This window comes from Puma concolor, chromosome A1 (assembly GCF_028749965.1).
Source record: "Puma concolor isolate L17-30 chromosome A1, mPumCon1.1.hap2, whole genome shotgun sequence".
Taxonomy (NCBI): domain Eukaryota; kingdom Metazoa; phylum Chordata; class Mammalia; order Carnivora; family Felidae; genus Puma; species Puma concolor.
Window position 1 is genome coordinate 234,604,637 of NC_141667.1, and position 26,880 is coordinate 234,631,516.

The following is a 26,880-nucleotide window of genomic DNA, read 5'->3' on the forward strand; positions in this document are numbered from 1 at the left end:
CCTTATCCACGTTTTCAAAAACCACTCTTAGGGTATGAATTGTAATTTTAAGAGCTATATACTATACTAGATAGCCTGTATAGTAACTCACTTTGGTATAGGTTAACTTAATTTGATCGCTATACTATTTGAAGAAACAGAACGGTGACCTGCCTGTTCCTAAACCTGGCCAAATGATCTGAAACAGTGGGACCTTCCCTAGCCTCTACAATGGTGGCAATCTTTTAAATCATAACACTTAGATTATTTAAACAAAGGGTTAAAACAATATGGGGAGAGGACAAATATTTCATAACAAACCTAACTTTTCTGGATCAAAAGAACCATTTTTTTCTTCCCGAGTGATAGCGAATGTCTTTGAATAAATGGTGTTTTTCATCCATAGTGACAAATTATGTTTGCACTGTTTACAAACAAGAATCTTACTCCAAGACAAGTGTGTCTGCTTCTAAAAAATTATAGATAGTCACAAAAATAATAAGATTAATACCAGTTACTAGAATTTTAGCTCTTTCCAATGAATAAAAACTAATGCCAAATTTAAAACAAAAATTGAAATTTGACTTCAAGAAAATGTTGTGATTGAATCAATAAACATCTCTCTTATTTCTCTAGCATAAATAACAATTTAGTTGGTCTCTACATAAAAACTTTAAAGCATACATACTAAAATGCAATGTGTAAACAAAAGATATCTGATTACTGATTCAAGATCCATGAGGTTTAAAATTTTAAAGAGCCATGGTACTTATGCTTTTCATTTTTCGGGCACTCTGAAAAATTAGATGTATTACAATAATTAACTTACAATATTTTTGCCCCATTACCAATACTAAAGTGGAAGAAATCCCCATTGCCCACTTTGTTTGTTTTTTTATTATGTTTATGATCTTGATGAGCTTCAGAACCCCTGTAACAATTAATTCAATGGATACTTAGCACTTCAGTCATCCAGAACATAGTCGTGAGCTAGAAAAGCAAAACTAGCCTCAAAGGATAATTTAAAGCCCATATACCTTATTCACAGGCAACAATTCAAGTCCCTAAGTCCGTGCGTTTCTTTTTAAGTTTATCTGAGAGACAGAGCGTGCACATGTACATGCATGGGAGCTGCAGACACATGAGGGGGGAGGGGCAGAGGGAGAGAGAGAATCCCAAGCAGGCTCCCCGATGACAGTGCAGAGCTCAACGCGGGGCTCGATCTCACCAACTGTGAGATCGACCTGAGCTGAAGTCAAGAGTCCTATGCTTAACCCACTGAGCCACCCAGGCACCCCTCAAAGTCTTTTTCTTTGAAAAAAAAAGTAGCAGCATCAAAAAATGTATGTGTGCTCTCAGCCTTCGGCCCTTTCCTTCCTCCTAAGGAAAACAAAGGGGTTATAAGAAAAAAAGGAGAGGGGCGCCTGGGTGGCTCAGTCAACTGAACGTCCAACTCTTGATTTTGGCTCGGGTCACGCATGATCCCAGGGTCATGGGATGGAGCCCAGGGGCTCAGTGAGTGTGGAGGCTGCTTGGGATTCTCTCTCTCTCTCTCTCTCTCTCTCTCTCTCTGTCTCCACCCCCCCCCACCCCTCTCCCACTTGTGTGCACTAAGGGGAATGAAGACGGCATAGAGCACTAAGAGCAGTGGTTCTCAAAATGGCTTCCCAGGAAAAGCAATCTTATCAGCATCGCGTGGAAACAAATCAGAAAAGTCAATTGTCCAGCTCCCCCAGACCTATGAAGTCAGAAACTCTGAGGATGGGACTCGGCAAAGGTAGGTTTTAACAGGCACTCCGGGGGATCGTGATGGGCTCTCAAATTTGAGAACCACTACCCTCATGGTAGAGACACTGAGAGCACCACACCGTCACCAATAAAAAGCCAGTAAGAACTCACTAAGTGGTTCAAATAAACTTGCCTGAGTTGTCCATTCAGGGCACTGAACTCAGGCACTTTAACAGACTCAGTGAGCAAGAAAAAGGCCTTACCTTCAAGGAGTTATGGGGGTGAGAGGACAACGGAAAGGGCAAAGAATCTGAGTCATTGCGTAACTTGAAACAAACTGCTCACAAACTGTGATACCTGAAAGGGTATCAATTGTATTCTGGTTCAGTGCCTTCACCGAGGCACACGGAGCTGACCAAGAGTCACCAAAAAAAGGTAATAGTTGATCTGAAGCAACAAAGGACTACAAGTTTTAGAAGTCTTTCCGTGAAAAACTGCTGAAGATCTCAAGTTCTGACAATTAAAGCTTCTGATGGGAAAAAAATCAAGTATGCCAGAAAGCTTCATTGCTGTCATGCTAGATAAATCACTTATTGTAGCTTCTTTGCCAGTTTCCTTAAAATAGATCTCAGAGATGCAAATAAGATAATGCCCCCAAATGTATATGCAGGAGACAACCAGGATCAACTGTTAAAATTTTACATCCAAAGGCTGGCGAACGTAACCGCACTGCTTAGAAACACAGAAGCTCCTGTTTGGGTGGACAGTCATCACAGGACACGAGACAGTTTCCAGGCTCGTCCCTGCAACTTCCCACTGATGCTCCTCCTCTCCCAGCTGACTAGAGTGATGCCTAGAAACCACTTGATCTGGGTCCCTGACTGACTACGTGGAAAAGAGCATCTCGGATGACCTGAATATCTGGCCTAGACTATCACAAAAGCAAGAAATAAATATTGGTCATATAAAGCCCTTACGGTTCGGATGTTTGTTTCAGCAGTTAGCCTACCACCACCCCACAAACAGTGGGCAATAAGATTACAATCCATAGTAACTACAGCCTAGAGGGCAGTTTGGGGGACAATGATTGTATTAGCATCCTACTCATCTGTACTGTTTTCTTTAAGGTCAAAAACCCCTCAAAGGGAGCGTTAACGACTAGTTACTACTTATAGGAATACTAATCTAAACTCTGGGAACCGCATCTAAAATACAGGAAGATATTTATGAACTCATGAGGAAGTATGTCATTTCAGACATATCAATGTGTAAGAGATTCGTGACTAAAAAAATCCGGAACTAATAAACATCATCACCATAAACATGCAGTCCACATCTGAGTGTTTGCTAGTATTTATGTTGAGGCTTTACAAGCCTATGTGCACTGGGGTTTTAAAACAGATACATCTCTTAATTCCTCTCTTTTCTAGGCCCCTTCCCACATGCTCTACTCAGACTGTACATCTGAATGGCAGAGAAGAGTAAGAAGACAGATGGATGACTTTCATATATGAATCTGACTAGTCAAGCAGAGAAGGATCAGGGAAAATTCAAGATACAGAAGAGGCTGCGGCCATTCAAGTCGTTCCTGTAGAATTAGGGGATTACTCCTAACTAGACATATAACACACGGCACGGTAATTTTATTCACACACACACACTCTCCCTCGCTGAGTACCTACCAGCACCACTGAACCAAAAGGTTAAAGAAGAAATGATCCTGAGCTCTCGACCTATTTGAATTAAAGGGACAAGGTTGGGAGGTGAGAGGCCGACTTGTAGCTTTCTACATTCAGCTGGGAATCAGGAGTGTTCTTGGGCATTCAACTAATCTATGTTCTCTCTGCCTCAGTTCATCCAGAACCATTACAAAACCCTGATTCACCAGATGCTAATCTTACACTACTGAAACAAAACTCTCCTCATCTCCCCCTACGATACAAACGCAGCCTTGGTGGGATTTTCATGTACACAGACCAGGTCAAGGAAGTCCGATGCCTTTTAAAGTCCCTGTTAGGTCTAGTACAGAAATCAAACTCTTCTCTCCTTTTGCTACCTCTGCCCCATCACTGTGTTCATTTTTGACTCCTTTTAGTGTGCCTATCTCCTATAGATCCACGTGTCACAAAACAATACAATTTTCCACTAGAAAGACTTTTAAAATCATCGAAAGTTACCTTCTCATAGAAATGAAGGTGCTAAAACACTGGGATCAAAGGGTGTGTGCCAAAAGCCACAAAGCTACTTTACTGTAACTAGCGCCATGTTCTAAGGGCAATCAAGTCATGATCCAAGGAAAGCGGCCAAAGAGCAGCAGGGACGTCGCTGCAGTTGTAGATTACTGAACTTACAATGGAAGGGAACCCCGGCCCACTCCCATCCAGCCCCTACCCCACAGGTAAGGGACAAGTCAGCCAATACATGAGATTTAAACAGGAAGTCCGCAACAGGAGCTCTCAAACCTAACAGGGGGTATTAAGCAGGGATTCCCCAACCAGTAGAACATCTACTGGTAGCTATTAAACCTTACCTGACAGGTCTCCAAGCCAGCTGCAGCAGCCACATCCCCCTCTGCGCCATTAACGTCTCGCCTCAGTTTCCTGAAATTCCCAACTGGGAAGGGAATATAGGCCCGCAGGCACTCCCAACCCAGTTATGGCTCTACGGTTCTACTGTTAGTAATCTTCCCTGGGACATCACCATCTGTAGCATTATACATGCATACAAAGAGCAGTTTCCATCTAGGACGAGCTCAACATTACAGGCCAATGAAACGGTCCTCTTCACAAAAACCTCAGAGAGCCCTGATCTTAACTATATATTTTTATTTCATTTTTTAATATACAAAGTAATCCCAATTAGAAAACCTGGAAAGCTTTGAGTGATTCTGCTGAACATACCTGAAAAACAAAGTCGTTACAAAAAAATGGAAAACATGCAATATAAAAATAATACTTTTAAATATTTTCACTGGTTTTAGCACCTCAAAACACAAAGTGACTCTAGTTCTGATACAGTCAAACTGTCAACAGGCACACTGCTGTTCTCATAGGACCATTTGCATCTATATTCTCTGGAACATTTGCAGTTTTAAGAAGTTTTCAAAGACGTTTACGAAATCATTAAAATTCACTGTATTTGAGAGACACTGACCAATGAAAACATTTCTTCTCAAGACAAAAGTGAAGCTTAAATGAGTAAGCACCTCCTAGGCACTATCTATATGCCTAAATTTGTGCTAGGTAAGAAATGACATGGCCCTTCTTAAGGAATCTGTAATATGCTTAGGAAATCCAGATTGATATTTTTACAAATTAGAAGAATAGTTTCATGCCAAACTACCTCTGTTGTTATTAAGTATAAAAATAATCCAGAGAAATCAGTTCAGACTGAAATATCAAAATAAAATCACGGTAGATTACTTGACTGACCCACAGAATCCATTTAATAGTAGACTTCTGGAAAATAATTATAGGAAAACCTACTCAGAGTAACATCCTATAAAAACCATGGTGATGTTTAAGAATTACATACATATTTTTTATAATTTTATTTTCAGTAATTATAGCATTGAATACAACATAAAGTAGTCTAAAATGATAGAGTATGAAGTTTTTAATGCCTTCAGAGATTTCAATGTAGAGCCTAAGATACACAGCAAAATTTTAAATATGAACTTAGGTATTCACCACTGGCAAGACCAGAGTTTCAACCTATTAGCAGAGTTTCCTATTTTCCCAAAGGTACACACACTTCTTAGCTGGGTATCAGAGTAGTGATACAGCTAACTGAGCACACATGTCTGTGGATTTAACTTTATCCACAGTAGTGTTCCAGCCACAAGGACTTAGAAGAGTTCATAACTTCTGACCTATACAATTTGTTAGTTTTCATAATATACCCCAGCTTGTCCTCTCTCTTGTTTTTCAGTCATACAAACTGATCAGCTTTATGGACACACACATACATATAACTCGTCCCAAAAAGAAAATACCTAAAAGGACTATCACATAGAAAAGATTTTGACTTACTCCATTAAACACAAAGAGAAAGAACTAGGACTAGTGGACAAAAGAGAAGACAGAGTTTAGTTCAGTGTTCAGACATCATTTTCTTTTTTATTCGAGCTTTTCAAAAAAACCCTGAGCTACCTTGCTTGGCCAATGAATTCCTTACTACTTTAAGTGACAAAGCAGAAGCTAGATGATAACCTGTCAAGAAAGTCACTTCTAAACCAGCACAAGGCTCAATTATATCAACCCCAGAAAGTTCCACCTAGATCAATGACCAGTGTCAGATTGTTCCAGAAACCAACTACTACGCAAATGAAATGAATTAAGCCTCCATTTGTTCGTGTATGGTATGAAATGCCACAGAGCTAATGAATCACAGAACTTTATCATTTTTTAGCATAGAACTTTAAGAAAAAAATCTTCCTACTCAAACCTTTTGACGTTACAAAAACAACTATTCTTGCTTAAGCACCATTTGATATATTTACATAAAATTATATATATGATGTTTAGTATTTTAATAAATGATGAAAATGTGTTAATTTCCCCTTTTCCTTTCCTGTCACCTTCTTCCCCCATACACTGACCAAGCCGAAGAATAAAGAAAACTAGCTAATTTTATCCATCAATTTGGCACCCTCATTTCAAAAACCTAGATCTAAAAGCTTATTTTCTTGAGATTTTTCTATAATACTACAATATAATGTATAACAAATGCAATTATTTAAAAATGGTAAGTTTGGTATAATAATTAAATGCTTCTCCCCAATCAACCAGCTGACATTTGCCATAATAATTCACAATAAAATATATCTAATGGTCCAAAAATCTGCACCATTCTCATCTTAAAGAAATGAATTATTTGAAAATCCTGAAAGTCAGGTACGGCTCTCTTCGTCATTCATAAACTGCTGATGGCATTTCCAAATTCAAGAACTCCCTCTGTCCCTCCCAAGTGTCCACATGCAATCAAGGGGCTCAAGAGATGCTCAAATCCGGACTCCCAATTGTGCATTAAACCACCAGATACACCAGCACACTGCCCAGAAACGTATGCTCCTGTTGGTACCTGTCTTAAAATCACTTTCAAATGGACTGGAGTTAATACTGAGGCAATTAAACTTGAAGTGCAGCAAGATTTAGATTACTCAGCCTACTATCAAGTCAAGAAATATACTCTTAGGAAAAATTGATTCAAAAAGAGTCAGCAATTAGCTCTCATGACAAGATTACTTTTCATGGCACAAAAAAAAAACAAACTATCATTTCATGCACTTAGTGCAGTCATATTTTCATTTCTAAAGATCTATTCAAAAACTTCACCTAAAGCAAGACCTACTGGGGAAAAAAATAGATCTTTAACTGTCACTTTCGAAATCTTCTTACTAAAATACAGTCTGGAAATAAATTTTGCTAAGTGTGTGTTAAGCCGGCGGCTCTTAACTTTCAGAAGGTTGTGCTTCTCCCAGAAGAAAAATAATACATCTTGTGACCAGAGAAAAATACATGTTTCGAAATAAAAATATGCATATAACTGTAAGGGTTCTCAAAGACAACGAAGTCCAAGTGGAGCGCCCTAAACCCAAATACTCCTTTAACAACTATTCATAGAAGATACTTAGAATGTACCTAGCTACTGTTCTTAGGTTAAATGTGCATACAGCAGCTAAGCCTGTAGATTCGCAATTTCTTAAAGGAGAATAAAATGGCTACGTGTACAATTCAATGGAAACCTAATGTGTGCTGTACATTGTTAGCAATGTAACTACCCTTTAAACCCAATTAGCTCTGAATAAATTCAAATAACTTTTGTATAAAATTTTACTTCGTATATTAAAGCTTTTTCAAAATGCAAATCAGGTTTTAAAAGTGATGAAAACACATTTTAAAGCAAAGAAACTTTTTCACTCCAGATCTACTGTGTTTCCAGGCATGCTTTTATTCCTTCTAATTTGAAGAAATTCAAATCTAATTACCTACTTAATTTTGTTCAAACATTTTTACATCTTGGGCCAAAAGATGTATTTAAATATGTATTTTTCTCACCTATGATGAAAATGACATTGCTATAGTTTACATTTGTGTGCCAAAATTTTTAAGGGTTCATGTTTTTTTAGGGGAAAACACAGTAACTTGACATATTTTCAAGGGCAATCATTTCTAAACTAGAAATAAAAGAGAAAATGAAACTTTATAAACTGAAAATTATTAACAGATTACATCTACAGTAGACAAGTAGCATCAGAGATAAATTAAATCACCACTAAGGTAGATATATAAGCTCTACCACTTTTTTGGTTCTATAATTTTAAAGTGGAAATACCAAAATCCTTTCCCAGGCCTTGAAAAAAAGAACATTTGTGGGTAAGAAGTGATGGAAGACACTGGAGGGACACGTAATTTTTTTCTCTTTGTTCATCTCCAGAAAGTGTTAAGCCATTAACTAAAAGGAGAAAATATGAAGAAATAATAAATGAAAAACCACTCATCATTCCAGTATTTGTGAAAAATACTTTAGCTTATTAGTTAGTTGATTTTCATTTGAATGAAAAATAATTTTTAAATAAGAGGTATTCAGGAACACATTTAATATGATATACTGACCCATTTCCAATGGTTCCAGACAGGAATTACTTTCATTAATAGGAAGTAAAATGACCTGTTTAATGTTAGAGCTATACAGAACAGTACATAGTTTCCCAGTTAATTTAACATTTTAAATTAATTAATGTCATCTTAAATTTAGGTTGTGATACCCAATTGAGACCAATGAAACACCCACCTACACAAAAGTTAATACCTACTAAAGAGCTGGAAGAAGTACCACAGCATTAATAAAATTTTTAACTAAAAGCTTTCAAGATCTAAAATTTTCTCTGACATTTTAACTCTTTGAATATTTAAAAGGCCTATTTTTTTTTTTTTTTTTTAATGGCAAGCTTGAACTAGTCTGATCACAGGTGTGAACAAAATATTTACTTTTGAGACAAGAGAAGATGTGTTGTTAGGCCAAAATAAATTGGCACTTCATTGAGGGAGTCAGTGTTTCCTGACGGGCATACGGACACCATTCTCGTGGGTGCTTTATGAAACACTGCTCAGAAGTCTGGACAATCTTTAAGAAAGTTTACGTGTACAGCTGACATGTAGATTATGTTCATGTCAACAATGTGAACACACCTCAATGGGAGAAAAATCATAGCACATTACTTACAAGTAAAACTTTTAGGCTACCAGGGATGTTCAACTGTGACACTGCTCTCTATGGAAGAAGGGAAAATGTTTACAAATTCAACTGAACCTAGAAAGAGCCAAAGTAGAAGAAAAGGTAAGGGGACAGGTGAGGGGGAGGGAGTTGAAAGGGAAGGGGAGAGGAGTAGGAAGAAAGAGAGCCAGAGAGAAAAAGGTGGCAGAAGGAGGCTCTGATAAAAGCCTCGCAACACAAGGTTATTCCGCCTCTAAGTGCACTCGATACTTTATACGCTCTGTTCCATAGAATTATCAACATCTTCTCTCATTCTGCATCTCAAAAAGATCCTTGATTTCAATGGCGGTATCAAAACCAATGATCCATCTCACTAACTGGATTAAGCTCTGGAGGCACAACTAGTTCCAGGCTGATCCAGGTGGACTTTTTGGCTTCCATTAGTATATCCATAATTCATTTTGTTTCTGTTTTTTGAAACATTCAAGGCTAAGTGGTCACTATCCAGCATAGGTTCTAGAAACATAATCTGTGTGAGCAGTTCAAACAGTTTATCAACACAACATAACCCACTTTATCACTTAATATAAATTCAACATAATTCTCCATACCTTGGTTTCCTAATTAAGGTACAGAGTAGTAGGGAGGGATGATGTTATTTATCCAAGAAGTTTTTCATATTGTCATATTAAAGTAAATGTTAATGTGATGGAGTGCAAAAGTTGCATTAATTTTTAAAATGAAAGAGGGGACTTCAAAGAAAATGGTTCACAAAGGGTCACTGTGAACTACACCTCAGGACCCCTGGTGTACAAACACATTTGCTCAAATTCTTCTGCCATTATGGGTAAATGTGGAAAAAAAAAGAAAAGTACGATTTTCTCTCCCTCGATGACCCCTAATGCATTTCTTTCCTACTACTGTTTATACTTCACCCAATTTAAAACTACTACAATAGATTTATAATCAAACACCGGAAAGACAATACATCTAAACTTACATTTAGAATGATACAGAATTATTTTTTAGAAATTTCCTATAAAATTAAGACTTTGAAGCATATATACATATGAATATTCTATTCCTGATGTTTTTACAGAAGCTTTTGAATGAAACAGCATTATTACTGACTTTAAAAAATAGGGAAATACTACGGTCCAAGTAGATCTTTTTTATAAGAAACCATTTTCTCCTTTAAATTTGTGTGCTTTTACACATGCTCATATATAATTTTTGTTCATATTTAAATTTTGCTTTAAAATTTTCAACTACAAATTTGATCTATGGTACCAAAACCGACAACACAAAACCCATAATGTGTCCAAATGTGAACCATTTAAGTATACAATTTCAGTTCTGATGAACTAATAGCAAATGGTGTTTACGGATATGTTCTCTGGAACTCACTGGAAATAGTCACTCAACTTACCTGGTGCTAAGCCAGCAGCAGCAGGACTTCCCAGGGACGGGTGAGAGAAAACTTGAGAGAAGGCAGACATATTTGACTGGGACACGTTACTCAGCCTGGAGGTTGATCCTCCTTTAGGAATAAACTCGCTTGCAGTAGGATTTGGTGTCTATTTAAAAATCAAATATAGTAAGTTAACACACTTTAAGCCCAAAAAAGACATTGAATCTACTAGGCATTATTCCACAGTGCTTTATTTACTGAGTAAAAGATTCTATTGAAAGGACTTATAGCATTTCTAAGTTCCACATTTTGGGGTGGTATAATCACATTTCTTGAAGGAAACGTTTTAATCAAATTTGAGGATTTTAATCACTGCAGTTGCAGAATTTAACCCAGAAAACGTAAAATTTGCCTTGATTGTCCAATACCCATCATACCAAACTATCCTAACACATTTTAGAGAAGTGGGAGGTTGAGACTACCTCAAAACTGAGCAACAAGTTTCAAGTTTAATGTCTTTAAACCACTTCTACCAGGATAAAGGTCAAAAGTGCCTTTATTCCAGAATTAATCATTTTCTTTTTCATAGGTACTTAAGGTATTTCCCCAATAATATAGTGCCATGTATTTAAGTGAGAGTACAGCCAAGAAAGACATTTAAGAACAAGGAAAATATGGGAAGAATCAAGATATAAGAAAAATGTACCAGAGGCTCCAATGCTTTCAATGCCTACAAGTATCACATGTAACTTCTGTTATATTTCAAATATTTTACTGTGAGATCACAGGCATATTTTACAGGGAGATCACATGGAAAAAAAATTTTCTTCACAGTTGTACTATGCTGCAACAGTTTAGATATTCAATGGCATGGTACGTTTGGCTTTAACAACTACTGGAACATTATGAGACTGTACATCAAATTCACAAATGGTCTCTATCTTGTCCATGAAGAACAAATGAATATCCAAAATATTTTTCTGAAATGGTGACCATTTTAAATTCTAAATGCCTAAGCATAATAAAGACTCATTAATGATATCATTTGAATTCAGCTTTCAAAAGGGTCAGCCAAGGAGATAATTTAGTATAATTCACACTTCGGCCCACATTTTATGTGTACATACAAACTAAGTTTAAAACACACTGAATCATGAATTTAATTACTTAGAGAATTTAATTACGCAAAGCATTTAATCACTTAAAAATCTTTTAGAACTGGTCATTAGAATGTAAAAATGCATTCCCACAGAAGGCAGAAAATAAGACGACGGACTAATTCCTGTATACCCCAAGAACAACTTCCCTATTCAGCAGGAACGACACTTCAACCTGATAAATTAGAGTTCAAGTGATTAGATTTGGAAGATTACGGCCAATAGGCTGACCTAAATTTAAACTCTAAGACAAATGAGAGTTTACCAGTTACATACCAGCTAACATTAAAGTGATAAAATGTAGAGAAAATGTTAATCTGGGTTTAATTAAAACATACTAAAGAATGAACCTCTTTTACTGCCACATCTAAGACATGAAATTCTGAAGGAAAAAAAAAAAAGGAAGAGGAAGAGGAGGAGGAGGAGGAGGAGGAGGAGGAGGAGGAGGAGGAGGAGGAGGAGGAGGAATCAGGCCTGATCCAAAATATATTTTCCAAAGGGAAAAAAAAAAATTCCTCTTCTATCACTTTTATATATTTATTTTTATTTTTTAAAACTTCCAAAGTCTAAAGTTTTCGGAAATAGTGGCATGTTCTTTAAAAGTATGATCAATTCCTTAATTTCTGGGGTAGAAAAGAAGTCCATGCATTTTACTAATACACTAATCCCTAGTTACAAGGGAACACATGGCTACTAACAGGATCACTTCAGAGCTCTAACAATGTGTTTCAGTTAATCTTAAACCTATTTTATTTATTTTTTTTTTCAACGTTTATTTATTTTTGGGACAGAGAGAGACAGAGCATGAACGGGGGAGGGGCAGAGAGAGAGGGAGACACAGAATCGGAAACAGGCTCCAGGCTCTGAGCCATCAGCCCAGAGCCTGACGCGGGGCTCGAACTCACGGACCGCGAGATCGTGACCTGGCAGAAGTCGGACGCTTAACCGACTGCGCCACCCAGGCGCCCCAATCTTAAACCTATTTTAGAAGGTAAGAGTCAAAATAAAAGCAATGTGTATCTTGGTAAAAGAGTCCAGAGTGCCTAAAAGAGATGGAGACATCAGGACTACAAGATTACTCAGAGACAGCAAATTCCGACAAAGAAAATTTCATGTGTATACAAAAACTTTTAGCGGCATACTCCTGAGAAATAGGTATTACTCATTTTCCATGTCAGTTAGACCTTATATTTACTATGAATAACAGACTACCTGATTTCAAAGCTGAGCTTCTCTAAATTAATTTAAATTCAATTAATTATTTTAAATTAATTTTAAAGCCGACTTTGAAAGGATTTCTTACAAAAGAGAAAACGATGGAAATAATCATTCCACCGTTCCCAAACAAATCATATATAAAATGCCATTATAACAAATGAGAGAGTCTCCAAATCTATTATAATAGAAATTATTTAAATTAATGTTAACTATTAAAGTTTACACACTAAACTGCAACCTTCAGAGATTCAACAGTCACAGTGGCAAAAAAACGTACCTCACAGTGAATTTTAATTAAGAAGTGAAGAGAAAAATCTAAGATCTTCCCTCCTTTCTCTTTCCTGATTTAAGATGGCAAGGCAATTCCCTTGAGTGGATGGGGTGAGAGTTGGTTTTATTCAACTCTGAGTATTTGAGATTAGAGAAAAAGTAAACGGATTTAAATGGCAGAAAAAACAATTACACAGGATTTAGGTGTAACACAAAAAAACCCACTAAATTTAGGAATAAGAGAATAGAGCTATTATTATTAACAGACAATGTACATTCTTATAGCCAGATCAGAGAACTATCAGAAATATTTCAAGTATTAATTAAAAATTATAATGAGAATACTTTTTATGATACAATTACTTAAAATAACTACCATTAAAGGATAGATTCTTGAAATGGCTTTAATTTGGGGGGGTTAAGGGAAAAAGATGGGTTTTATAAAGTGACAAAACAGCACAGGAACCCACTTTGAACATGTTTAAAAAAATAATTTTCTCAACAGTAAGGCAAAACTGGTTAACTAAAACCAGTATCACCTTAAAGTGAAATATCTGTTCATCAGAAAATAAACAGTTTCTTTTAGCTTTAGGAGGTGAAGGTTGCATCTAGAGACTCAAGGACTTGGGTTGTAAAAATTTTCTAACTTCGGGGCGCCTGGGTGGCGCAGTCGGTTAAGCGTCCGACTTCAGCCAGGTCACGATCTCGCGGTCCGGGAGTTCGAGCCCCGCGTCGGGCTCTGGGCTGATGGCTCGGAGCCTGGAGCCTGTTTCCGATTCTGTGTCTCCCTCTCTCTCTGCCCCTCCCCCGTTCATGCTCTGTCTCTCTCTGTCCCAAAAATAAATAAAAACGTTGAAAAAAAAAAAAAAAAATTTAAAAAAAAAAAAATTTTCTAACTTCAACAACACTGAAGAGAATAAAAAGTTTTATTACTCCTGCTCTAGGATTTACATAATCCTTACGTAACTATCCAAATATGTTCCTGTAGTATCAACTTTGTTTTTTCATATACAGATAATTATATTCATAATTTTATTTCTAATTTTTATTCATATTTTAAACCCTGATTTTCAGCAAACTTTAAACAGCTCTAAATGCACACTTGAAAAAAAATTTTTTGTAGTCAAGTAAGACTCTGGGAGAATTTATCAAGAAAAATGGAGTTTTAGGTTCTCATATACTTAAATTTATACTGCAACTTTCATGCCAAAAACAACAAAGTGCTTTTTATAAATTGACACCATCCCCCAATATTTACCTGTAATCCCTACCTGTATTCTCTAAACAAAAATAGACTAAATCGAGTCCTAACCTTTAGCTTCAAAAGCACTGTTGTAACTATTTTAAAAGATTTTTAAATTTTTTTTTAATTCGGGGGGGGGAGGGTAGAGAAAGGGAGAGAGCGAATCCCAAGCATACTCCCCACCTCTGTTAGCGCACAGCCCAACACAAGGTTCAAACTCACAAACCCTGAGATCATGACCAGAGCAGAAATCAAGACGCGTAACTGAGCCACCCAGGCAGCCCTGTTATTATATTTTAAATAAAACAGTAATTAACATTTCAATGTAGACATCCCACCCAACCAAAATGATAGAGTATTTCCTTAACTTACAGGGTTTTTCACAAATGAAGTAATTTTCTGATGAGGTTTCTAACTCAGGTTTTTGTTTTTTGTTTTTTTAAGTTTATTTATTTTGAGAGAGAGAGCACATACAGGGGGAGGAGTAGAGAGAGAGGCTACCAAGCAGGCTCCACACTGATAGCATGGAACCCGAGGCAGGGCCCGAACCCACGAACGGTGAAGCCAAAACCAAGAGTTGGACACTTAACCGACTGAGCCACCCAGGCGCCCCAATTGCTAATGCGTGTGCAACACAATTTTATGCTTTTCTACTATTATAGGATTCCATGGAAACTGCTACTCTTAAAGTAAAATTCAGATTTTTAAGACTCTGCTGGACTCCACTATAAACAGAACACTTACTTAAGACCACAATAAAGCAGTCCCATAAATTAAGGGACTAATTTAATAAATAGTGCAAAACAAAATGCAAAGTGCCACCATTAAAATAGGTTTTTAAAATGTGGTAGAAAAACAGGAAGATTATATTAAATGAAAACAGAACACAAACTCTTACGTACTGTTTCATTGCAAATATGTCAAAAAGGTCTGTAAGAAAGTTACCCTAAGGTGGTATGATGTATGATAAGAAACCACTACTGTTCCTGAATATTGGTCGGATTTTTAAAAATTACATAATAAACCCATAAAAACCCATAAAATACCTTCCACGATACATTCCTTATAATGAACGCAATTTGCTTTACTTGTCTAATGGCTTAAGTTTTTATCAGTAATCTTTCTACTTTCTGAACGAAACATGACCTGCTTTTTCTTAACAGTTTTATTTAGATATAACTGACATATAAACACAGTGCACATTTTCTTAAGTTTATTTATTTTGAGAGACAAGCACGCACAAGTGGGGCAGGGCAGAGAGAGAGACAGAGACAGAGACAGACAGAAACAGAGGAGAGAATCCCAGGCAGGCTATGCACTGTTAACAAGCGATGTGAGATCACAATCTGAGCCAAAATCAAGAGTCAGGACACTTAACCGACCGACTGAGCCACCCAGGTGCCCCTAAACTGCACATATTTAAAATATAACCTCTTTGCAACTCTGGTCATAGGCAGAAACCAGGAAACAATTACCCAAATCAAGATAATGAATATATCCATGATGCCCAAAGGTTGCCACAAACTTCGTTTGAATTCCTCCCTCCCATTCCTCTCTACTCCCCTACTTTGGTCACGAGGCAACCACAGATCAGCTTTCTGTCACTATGGATTAATCTACCTTTTCTAGAATTTAATATGAATGAATCTTACATACATATACACGCAGGTTTTTTTGCGAGCTTCTTTCACTTGGCAACATTAAGATTCATCCATGTGACTGACTCCACCAATATTTCATTCCTTTTTTACTGCTAATATTTCATAATATCCATACACCACAATTTGTTTATCCTTTCATCCAATGGACAAAGGTGGTTTCCAGTTTGGGGCTATTAAAAACAAAGCCGCAAAGAGAACGCTCAGGTACAAGTCGTTGTGTAGACCTATTTCATTACTCTTGGGAAAGTGCCCATTAGTGAATGGCTTGGACACACAGTATGTGTATATATAACCTTTTTAGAAAATTGGTATGGGGATGCCTGGGTGGCGCAGTCGGTTAAGCGTCCGACTTCAGCCAAGTCACGATCTCGCGGTCCGTGAGTTCGAGCCCCGCATCAGGCTCTGGGCTGATGGCTCAGAGCCTGGAGCCTGTTTCCGATTCTGTGTCTCCCTCTCTCTCTGCCCCTCCCCCGTTCATGCTCTGTCTCTCTCTGTCCCAAAAATAAATAAAAAACGTTGAAAAAAAAAATTAAAAAAAAAAAATCCCAAGTCAAACACAGTCTCAATTCAGAAATTCAAATGGTAAGTCTCATATCAAAACTTAAAACTTGGGGCGCCTGGGTGGCGCAGTCGGTTAAGCGTCCGACTTCAGCCAGGTCACGATCTCGCGGTCCGTGAGTTCGAGCCCCGCGTCGGGCTCTGGGCTGATGGCTCGGAGCCTGGAGCCTGTTTCCGACTCTGTGTCTCCCTCTCTCTCTGCCCCTCGCCCGTTCATGCTCTGTCTCTCTCTGTCCCAAAAATAAATAAACGTTGAAAAAAAAAAAAAAAGAAAAGAAAATTGGTATGCTATTGGGCACCTGGGTGGCTCAGTTCGTGAAGCAACCGACTTCAGCTCAGGTCATGATCTCGCGGTCTGTGGGTTCGAGCCCCGCGTCGGGCTCTGTGCCGACAGCTCAGAGCCTGGAGCCTGCTTCAGATTCTGACTCCCTCTCTTTGCCCTTCCCTTGCTCGCTCTCTGTCTCTCTCTCTCAAAAATAAACAAACATTAAAAAAAATTTTAATTGGTAAGCTGTTTTACAAAGTAGTGCTACTATCTTAATATATCCACCAGCACTTTGTGGAAAGATCAAGTTGCTCTACATACTCGCGAACATGAGCTTTGGTCAGATTTTTATATTTTAGACATTTTAATAGGTGTATCTCATTGTGGTTTTAATTTGCATTCCCCAATGACTTACTTAATGGCCATTCTGTATCTTCTACTGTAAAATGTCTGTTCACACTTTTTGACCATTTTTATTGATTTTTTGTTTTCTGTTGTGGAATTTGACAGTTCTGGATAGAAATCCTTGTTCTACACGTTATACAAATATTTTCTCCAGGTCTATGATCTGTCTTTTCATTCTCTTAACAGCAGCTTTCAAAGAACTGTGGTTCTTAAATGTTGACGAAGTCGTTACACCTAAGAAATACCTGCCTAACCCACCAAAGTTACAAATATTCTGTTTTCTTCTGTTTTAGGATTTCATGTTTTACATTTAGGTCTAAGATTCACTGAGTCAATTTCTATGAAGCGTGAGGTAGGAGTCTAATATTTTTGCACACACTCAATTATTCTAGCGCTGTTTGCTAAAGAGACTCTTCTTCCTCCGCCCAATAGCCTTTGCTACTTTGTTGAAAGTCAACTATTTATTAGCAAGTTAATTTCTGGACTTGATTGTGCTCCACTGATGCCCATCTATCTTCATGTCAAAAGCACATCATCTTGATGACTACAGCTTTACAGTAATTCTTGAAGTCGGATAGTGTACATCTTGCATCTTTTTGCCTTTTTTTTTTCTTTTTTAGTTTGGATTGGTTCTTTGAATGTTTACAGGAGTATTAGGCTAAACTTATCAATTACTATTACATAGCCTGCCGAGGGGCGCCTGGGTGGCTCAGTCGAGCATCCGACTTAGGCTCAGGTCACAGTCTCACAGTTTGTGAGTCTGAGCCTCGCATCGGGCTCTGTGCTACCAGCTTGAAACCTGGATCTTGCTTGGGATTCTGTGTCTTCCTCTCTCTCTGCCCCTCCCCCACTCAGGCTCTGTCTCTGTCTCTCAAAAAAATGAATAAACGTTAAAAAAAAATTAAATACCCTGCTGAATTCTAATTGACAGTATACTGAATCTGTAGATCAATTTGGTAAGAATCAACATCTTCCATCTTAACAATAATGAGTCTTCATGTTATACGTCTCCTTTTATTTAGGTCTTAATTCCTCTCAGGAAAGTTTCAAAGTTTTTAACGTACAGTTCCTCAGACTTTCTGTCAGATCAAACCACATTTTGTATTTCTGGCACTATCATAAATTACATAATTTTGAAACTTTCACTTTATATTATTTGTTGCTAGTGCATATGTACCAGTTTCCTGCGGCTACCGTAACAAATTACCACAAACTTGATGGCTTAAAACCCCAGAAATGTATTTTCTTCCACTTTTTGGAAGCCAGAAGTTTAAAAGCAAGTTGCTGGTGCTCCCCTCCAGATGCACTGGAGCAGAATCCATTCCATGCTTCTCTCCTAGCTTCTGGCAACTGCTGGCACTCTTTGGCATTCCTTGGCTTTACCACATCACCTGTTTCTGCCCCGGTCCTCACATCCCCTTCTCCTGTGTGCAATCTTCCTCTGCCTCGTCTTAACCAGGACGGACCTGCCATTGTTCAGGGCCCACTTAAATAATTCAAGATGGTATCACCGAATCCTTAACTTAATTATACCTGTAAAAGACTCTTCTTCTAAATCAAGTACAATTCACAAGTTCCAGGCAGGGATTAGGACATGAACTTACCTTTTAGGGAGACCAATTTGGGCTGAATTGGTTCTTCTTTCTCTAGTTTCTTAGAGTAGAAGCTGAAGTCATTGACCTAGGAACTTTTCTTGTCTACTCTAGGCATTTAATGCTAAAAATCTACCTCATTAGTGTGTTAGCAGCATCCCACAACTTTTAACATGGCTTCATTGTCATTCACTTCAAAATGAAAGTTACAAAGCAGTTGTGCTATTACAAAGTTGTACTGAACTTTCTATTTCCCCTATTTCTTCTTTGCTCCATGAATAATTCAGAAGTGTGCTGTTCAGTTTCCAAATACTTAAAGATTCTCCAAAAATCTTTGTTACTGATTTCTATTTTAATGCCATTGTGGTCAGAGAACACATTGTATGAACTGAATCCTTTTAAACTTATTGAGACTCGTTCTGTGACCCAGAATTGGTCTTAGTCAATGTTCTACGTGCACTTAAGAAGAGTATGTATTTGGCTGTTTGTGGGCAGAGTGTTCCATAAACGTCAAACTGACAGAGCTATTCAAATCTCCCATATCCTTACTGATTTTGTCTTTCTTCTAATACTCAGAGCACTGAAATCGCTATCACTGTTTGTCTACTTCTCCTTTCAACTCTATTAGTCTTGGTCTCATGTTTTAACCCTCTTTTATTAGGTACATAAACATTTAAGAGTGGTACATACATGCTCTTAATGAACTGTCCCTTTATCTAACAACTCTCTTTGTTCCTGATAATATTCTCGGCTCTGAAATCTACTTTGTCTGATAGGAGTATAGCTATCCCAGCTATATTATATGTACCCCATACATCACTATACTATATATACAGCTGACTCTTGAACAACATAGGTTTGAACTGTGCAGGTCCACTTACACATAGATTTTTTTGATACAGGACCTGTAAAATGTGTTTTCTCTTATGATTTTATTATTTTCTTTCCTCAAGCTTACTTTACTGTAAGAATATAGTATATCATACATATACCATACAAATGTTTATGTTATCGGTATGGCTTCCAGTCAACACTAAGCTACTAGTCATTACACTTTGGGGGAGTCAAAAGTTACACATGGATTTTCAAATGCATGGAGGGTTCTTACCCCAACCCCCATGTAGTTCAAGGGCCAACTGTATTACTATACTCTATATAGTACGTATACACTGATGTGTAGTCATACATTACTATTACTATAATTACTGTTGTAATTATAATTGTACTACCTGTTATAGTGTACAATATACATGGATATAATACTAGTAATAAACACGCACATTAGTCTTTTCTGACTAGTGCATGGTATAATTTTAAAAATTTTTTTTTCAACGTTTATTTATTTTTGGGATAGAGAGAGACAGAGCATGAACGGGGGAGGGGCAGAGAGAGAGGGAGACACAGAATCGGAAACAGGCTCCAGGCTCTGAGCCATCAGCCCAGAGCCCGATGCGGGGCTCGAACTCACGGACCGCGAGATCGTGACCTGGCTGAAGTCGGACGCTTAACCGACTGCGCCACCCAGGCGCCCCTGCATGGTATAATTTTAAACATATGTTTGTCTTTAAGTCTAAAGTAGGTTTTCTGTCAGCTTCAAATAGTCGGATCTTGTTTTTTTAAATCCAACCTGAAAATCTCTGCCTTCTTCTTGGGACATTTAGGCTATTTACATTTAATGTGATTATTAAACCTATCTACCATCTTGCTACCCTTTTTTTAATTTGTTCTATTTGTTCTTTGTTCCCCTTTTCTTTTTTCTGCCTTCTTTTGGGATTAACTGACTTTTGAGTTTTCATTTTATTGCTTCTCTCCACTTATTAGCTGTAACTCTCTGTTCTTATAGTGGTTGCCTTAGGTTTTATAATACAGGTGTTTAACTTATCACTAACTATCTTAGTCTGCTAGAGTCATAACAAAATACCATACATGAGTGGCTTAAACAATAGAAATTTAAGTTCTCACAGCTCTAGATGGTGACAGCCTAGGACCAAGATGCCCTATTAACTTGGTTGTCAAGTTTTGTTGCGCTGTCTGTATCGTTTCTTTCCCAAACAGATAAATTATGCCACACCTATCCTTTTGATACTGTAGATATTTCTGAAGCATCAAATCATGACATCTATTCTACATTCTAAATATTTCTCAAATTCAACTATTTCTACCCGTGTCACCATCAGTGCCCTCCTCTACACCACTGTCATCTCTTCTCAGGTTTACTGCAACATCATCCCTATTGACCAACTAAACTCCAGTCTTGCTCACCTCTAATCTATCTTTTACTTTTCAGCCAGGATAAAAGAGAATAAAAGAGAAAAGCAGAGAAAAAGAAAAGGAAGAAGAGGAGGAAAAAGAGGAAGGGAAAGCAGGAAGAAAGGAGGAGAAGGGAAGTTTTGCTTAATGTGTTTACTGATGAAATCCATTTAGAGTGAACAGGTCAAGTCTCCACTGTTCTTGACATAATTAAGTCAATTAAAAAAACAAACAAACAAACAGGAGATAAAAAGTTGATGTTAATCTTAGCCTTATCTACTTTTTCTAAAACCTACTCCAATCTCCCATCTTCACTATTATTGTTCCCTATTTGGACTTAACAAAAGAGCCTAGTTGGGACTAATTCCAAAGATTTATGCCCAAGGGGTGTGGTTTCCCTGGCAAAGGTGAATTACTTGGAATGGTAAAAGAAGGGACGCTGATAATGAGGGAGAAAGGCAGGAATTAGCAAGTATTTTGCCTTGATAAATTGTATGTAAAAAGGCATAAAAAGATGAGACCCACAGGCACAAAGAAAAGCCCTATTCAGAGCTATTTTTACCAGTCTTCAGTGTTCATAAGTCATACAGGATAAAGAGGAACGGGGGGAGGTGGAAAGGAGAAGTCAAATAGCTAACTAGAGCCTCCAAGTTCACATTTCTGTAAGACTTTTTTTTTAATTTAATGGGTTGTTATTTCCCCTTATTTCAAGCACATCCAAATATGGTCAATTTATATTTACATTTATATTTATTATCAAAATATACTTAATTTCAGCTGACCTGCTCAAGACCAGCAAGGTTTCATCCTATAAGTTAACAATTAACATCTAAAATATTACTACTATTGTGAAATTAGTCTAGTATCTCAATTTCAAATTTTTCTGAGGCAAACTGGTAAACATCCCAATAGAGGCAATATGATTTTCTAAATAAATCAGAATCAAATTGGTGAAAACTGTGGAAGAAAGTTGATTACTAATGCTTCCAAGAGATGTACTCCAGTGTTGTTTTAAACAGAAGTTCTCAAAAAAAATTTTTTTTAATAGATAAATAAACAGAAGTTCTCCTATTTATAATTTGACTATCTTTAGAGTGAAGTAACATCAGTACATCAGAACCTACCAAATGAAAATCAATCAGTAATAAGGTTTGTACTAAGATAGAGTTTAATAAAACATTTCAGAAGCTCAGCAAAAGTAATTATGTACATCTTGAAACAATGGGAATGTAAATTTTCAAAGATACTCATTAGTTTATCCTTTACAAAGTGCATCATAAACAGGTAATACCCTAAACACTATTCTTTTTTTTTTTATTTAAAAAAAATTTTTTTTAATGTTTATTTATTTTTGAGAGAGAGACAGAGAGAGAGCGAGCAAGCCAGTGGGGAAGGGGCAGAGAGAGAAAGAGAGGGAGACAAAGAATCTGAAGCAGGCTTCAGGCTCCGAGCTGTCAGCACAGAGCCCGACACAGGCTCAAACTCACGAGCCATAAAATCATAACCAGAGCCGAAGCGGGACGCTCAACCGACTGAGCCACCTAGGCGCCCCAACCTAAACACTATCCTTGAGAATAGTTTGACAATATGTATCAAAATGAAAAATAAGCATGCCTTAGTACTCTGAAACCTAGGAACTAAAGCTAAGGAGAAAATCAAGTATGGGCACATAATTTTTGTACACATAAGTTTTGCATGTAATTTTTCAATTTATGATTGTTTTTAAAAAGGAAGTAACTAAAATATCTATCGGTAGGCATTCAGTTATGTGGAATTTGGTACCTACAATAGCATGTCGCCATAAAAATCATGTGAATTGATTTATTTTTATTTGCCACGGAAACAGGCCCACAGAGTAAAAATAAAATACAAATCAGGCTACAAATCAGCAATTATACTAAGTAACTATTTCTGTAAAATGGTGTGCTTCTGTCTCAGAGGAAGGGGAACGAAGGAAGACGTGTACGTGTGCATGTGCACAGGAATACAGGAAGACGTGTACATGTGCGTGTGCACAGGCATACAAAGGATGGTAAACATGTTCACTAAAATGTTAAGGGAGCTCTTATCTCCAGATGGTGAGGAAAGCGGAGACATTTTGGCTTCCTTCTTTGTACTTCTCTATGGTATCTGATTTTTTTTCCCATAAGTTTATATGTTTTACAAAAAAGTTACAGAAAAGTTTAAGATTTATTCATCATAAAGTCACTTACACAGTTCCCTTTGCTTAGAGTTATCATCGCCACCGAACGGCATGACGATACACAAGCATTCACACGGTATGCGATATTTCAATTGATACCAACAGAATCAATGTGCACAAAAAAGCAAAATCGGTGTACGGTGGATAGAAGACATTTTCAAACAAAAACAGATGAACCGCTCCTCTTCCACTTGAAATCTATTTGTTGTATGTCAAAGTCCCCCAGTAGTAGTAATCATTAACGGTCACAGAGGCGTTATTACCTAGCTCATTCTCAGTAGTACTCTCATTTATGTGTCAATCATCTCAAGAAACCTTAAAAACAAAAAAATCACTCTCCCTAAAAAGAGAAAAAGACCTATTCAGGTCAGTTAATGAGTAGTCCAGGAAAACAAGACCATCACAGCATTCCACAGAGTCAAGAATTACTATATAGCTATAACTGTTTTCTATATCTATGTACAGCTTCTATCCATACATATATAATACTAAAACTTATTTGCCACATTATATAGTAAGAGAAATTTACTTAGAGGCATTTTCTCTAACCAAGAACTCTGCCATACTCAATCACCAGATTCAACATTTATTAAGATTTTTCAAACATTTTTCTATAATGATATTTTTTGTCATGAAACCCTACCAAAAAAACTTAAGACAATGCACAAAGCATTAAATTTCAGGAATAACATCAGGCCAAATACTATGAATCACCAATCACTAATCCAGGTTCATCCATTCAATTATTTCAACAGCTAATACATAGAAGATACAGTGTTAGGCAATGTGCTAGGCACTGTGGAGAGGAAAAACATAGAAAACACAGGCACTATGGTCTAGAAGCTCACAGACTGGCATTTCACAGGTACAGAATGTACACTGAACCCAACTCCACAATCCCAGACATTCAGAACATCCACATATCAATATTAAGTAGAAGCATCTACAGTGTGCCTTTAGGACAGGTTATACATCCCTTAATTAGAACGATGTAAGTGCTAGGGAAAAGTGAACAAATGCTTCATGCTGACTAATTAGGTCAAAAGATGATATGCTTGAAATGAATCCTAAAAGACAAGTTTGCAGAGTCAAGACACAGAAAAAGACACAGCAATCAAAGCAATGTTCAAAGACAATGTTCTAAGGCAGAGGCAGAAAGAGCATGGTATTCAATAGTTGAGTAGGTCTACAGCAGTAATCAGGAGAGAAAGCAATAGGTATAGCTTGGATACATTCCTGAAAGATCTGGATTTTATTCTAATGACAAAAAACAGATGACAAAGATAAGAAACAAGATCAAATAATCAGTTAGGCAGTGGTTTGAAAGTTAAGACCAGAAGCAGGAAAGCAGATAACGTTAATCTATAATAGTAAGTGTCCAGGTAAGAAATGAAGGTGGACCTAAATTATAACTCAGTGATGTTAAAAGTGAAGACAATTTCAGGCAATTTCCTGAATTAGTGGCAAGTCAGTTGGGCATCTGACTCCTGATTTTGGCTCAGGTCATGATCTCACGGTTCATGGGATTGAGCCCCACGTTGAGCTCCATACCAACAGCACCTGCTTGGGATTCATATTCATGCATTCATTCATTCATTCTCTCTCTCTCTCAAAACAAATAAACTTAAAAAAAAAAAGTGTCTAGACAATTTCAAAGTAGCCCAATCAACGAACCCTTGTTGGCCAAATGATATGACAGATAAGGAAGATGGAAGAGGCAAGAAAACTCGTAAGTTAGACAACTGGGTGACATCAATAACCAAGACAGCACAGAGTTGTGAATGAGTGTGTCCAGATGTGTGTGAACAGGTTTAAAGGAAAAGATGTGATATTCATTTTAGACATAATGAATTTCCATAGTCTTACGCCGTATAAATGAAGATGTTCTGAAGAAGCCAGTACTTACAGTGAGTGTAGAGGACAGAGAGGATAAAAAAATATATACCTGGAAGTCAACTATGAGTAGGGAGTAGCTGAAGTCATGAAGATGTGCTGAGATCCCCAAGGGGCGCTGTGTGAGGTAAATGAGAAGAGAGTCAAGGACAAGAGCTTAGGAGAGTTCCTGAGGCCAGGACCACAGACAAGAGGTCCTCAAGAGACACTATGAAAGAACAGTCGAAGAGCTAAGAGAACAAAAGTTTCAAAGAAAGAGGAATGGTCAACAATGTCAAATGGAGCAGAGAGAGATCAAGCAAGAACTGATACTTCTGGTAACCTTATCAAAAAGAGTTTCAACAGAGTCATGAAAGTGAACAGCAAAACACTGGGGATTGAAGGATGAATTACCAGTTAAAAAAAAAAAAAAGTAGCAACAATAAGCAGGAAGCATTTCTCAAATTGTTTTGCAGTTTCTCAAACATGTTGACCCTAGAACATTTCCTCACGTAGCATTCCTTACCCTTGGGGTCCCAGAGCAAAAGAAACTTAAACATGGCATGTTCACAAACTATCAGGAAGAAATCACTGTCGAGGGAGAGACTGACTACAACTGAAAAGGGATAAATAATAGAATACATTGTTAGAGGGAATAAAGATAGGCTCTGAAGCATATAATAGAAGAACACCTGTTTGTCTGACACAGGAAGAAAAACAGGAAGGGTATGAATGCAAATGCCGTATACAGGTCAAAAGCTGCCACATGAGACAATTCATTCTCTCTTTTTCCCTCCTCTGAACAACACAAGTCACTTAGTCAAAAGTAACAGAGAAGGGGTGAGTAGGTGTGAGCAGAGTGTTAACGGTTTGGAATAGCAGCTGTAAGATAAGAGAAAAGAAGATCTGAGATCAGAAAGCAGTATGTACATACTAATGCCATTTGAGCTGCACCACAGTTCTAGAACTCTTCAAAGTACTGAGGAGCCCTGAGCAGAGACAGGTTTAAGCCTCAACCTCATAAAATTCCAACCCATTCCATCTAAAGCCCAAACGATTCCATCTCCTCGGGCCTAAAGTCTGGAAATCACCTGAAATAACACTAAAACTCAGCAAGAAACTAAAGACTGAAGTATATCCAGTGAGGTTCCAAAACCTCTCTGGGATCTTAAAAGCACCAGTAACAAGCAAGTAGAATTCACAGGAGGATTTGTGGGCCAAAAGATTTTAATGTGAGCATTCTTCTACTTAAATACTTCTTACAAGAAATGCCATTTAATCAGACCACAAGGGGGGCAAATGCCATCAAAAGTGATGTTGACAAGTATGAATCTCCCTAATACACCCAACAGTCCAGCCGTTCTCATCCATTTATATCACTTCGGGGGTAAGCTAAAACAACAGTAACACTAATAATTTATGATCCATATTGAGACAAAATGAATATGACTTTATTTAACATGTCATTACTTTTAAGTAAATCTTAACCAGTAACACCTTGAGAAGTTTACAAAATCATGCACTTCCCCTTCTTTTATTCAAGTTGACCCCTAATTCTTTTGTTTTTAATGTTTGTTTATTTTTGAATGAGAGCGAGCACAAGCAGGGGAGGGGCAAAGAGGAAGGGGGGGCAGAGGATCAGAAGTGAGCTCCACGCTGACAGCAGCGAACCCGATGTGGGGTTCAAACTCACGAACCACGAGATCATGACCCAGGCAGAAGCCAGATGCTCAATGGACTGAGCCACCCAGGAGCCCTGACACCTCATTCTTATGGGAAACATGGGAGCACACTGTTATCCCTTCCCAAAAAAAAGCATTTTTAAACTAATTTTTAAAAATATTCAAGAG

At 37.5% G+C, this 26,880-nt stretch overlaps 1 protein-coding gene across 5 annotated transcripts in view; it reads right to left on the reverse strand.

Moving 5' to 3' along the window:
• The window catches only part of PAN3 (poly(A) specific ribonuclease subunit PAN3), a 134,843-nt gene that overhangs the window by 64,563 nt on the left and 43,400 nt on the right, over positions 1-26,880 (reverse strand). For all 5 annotated transcript variants that reach the window (XM_086714601.1, XM_086714590.1, XM_086714582.1 and 2 more), the window contains one exon: positions 10,355-10,502. In XM_086714601.1, coding sequence (XP_086570727.1) covers positions 10,355-10,502 — 148 coding nt within the window. The remainder of the gene's footprint in view (positions 1-10,354; positions 10,503-26,880) is intronic.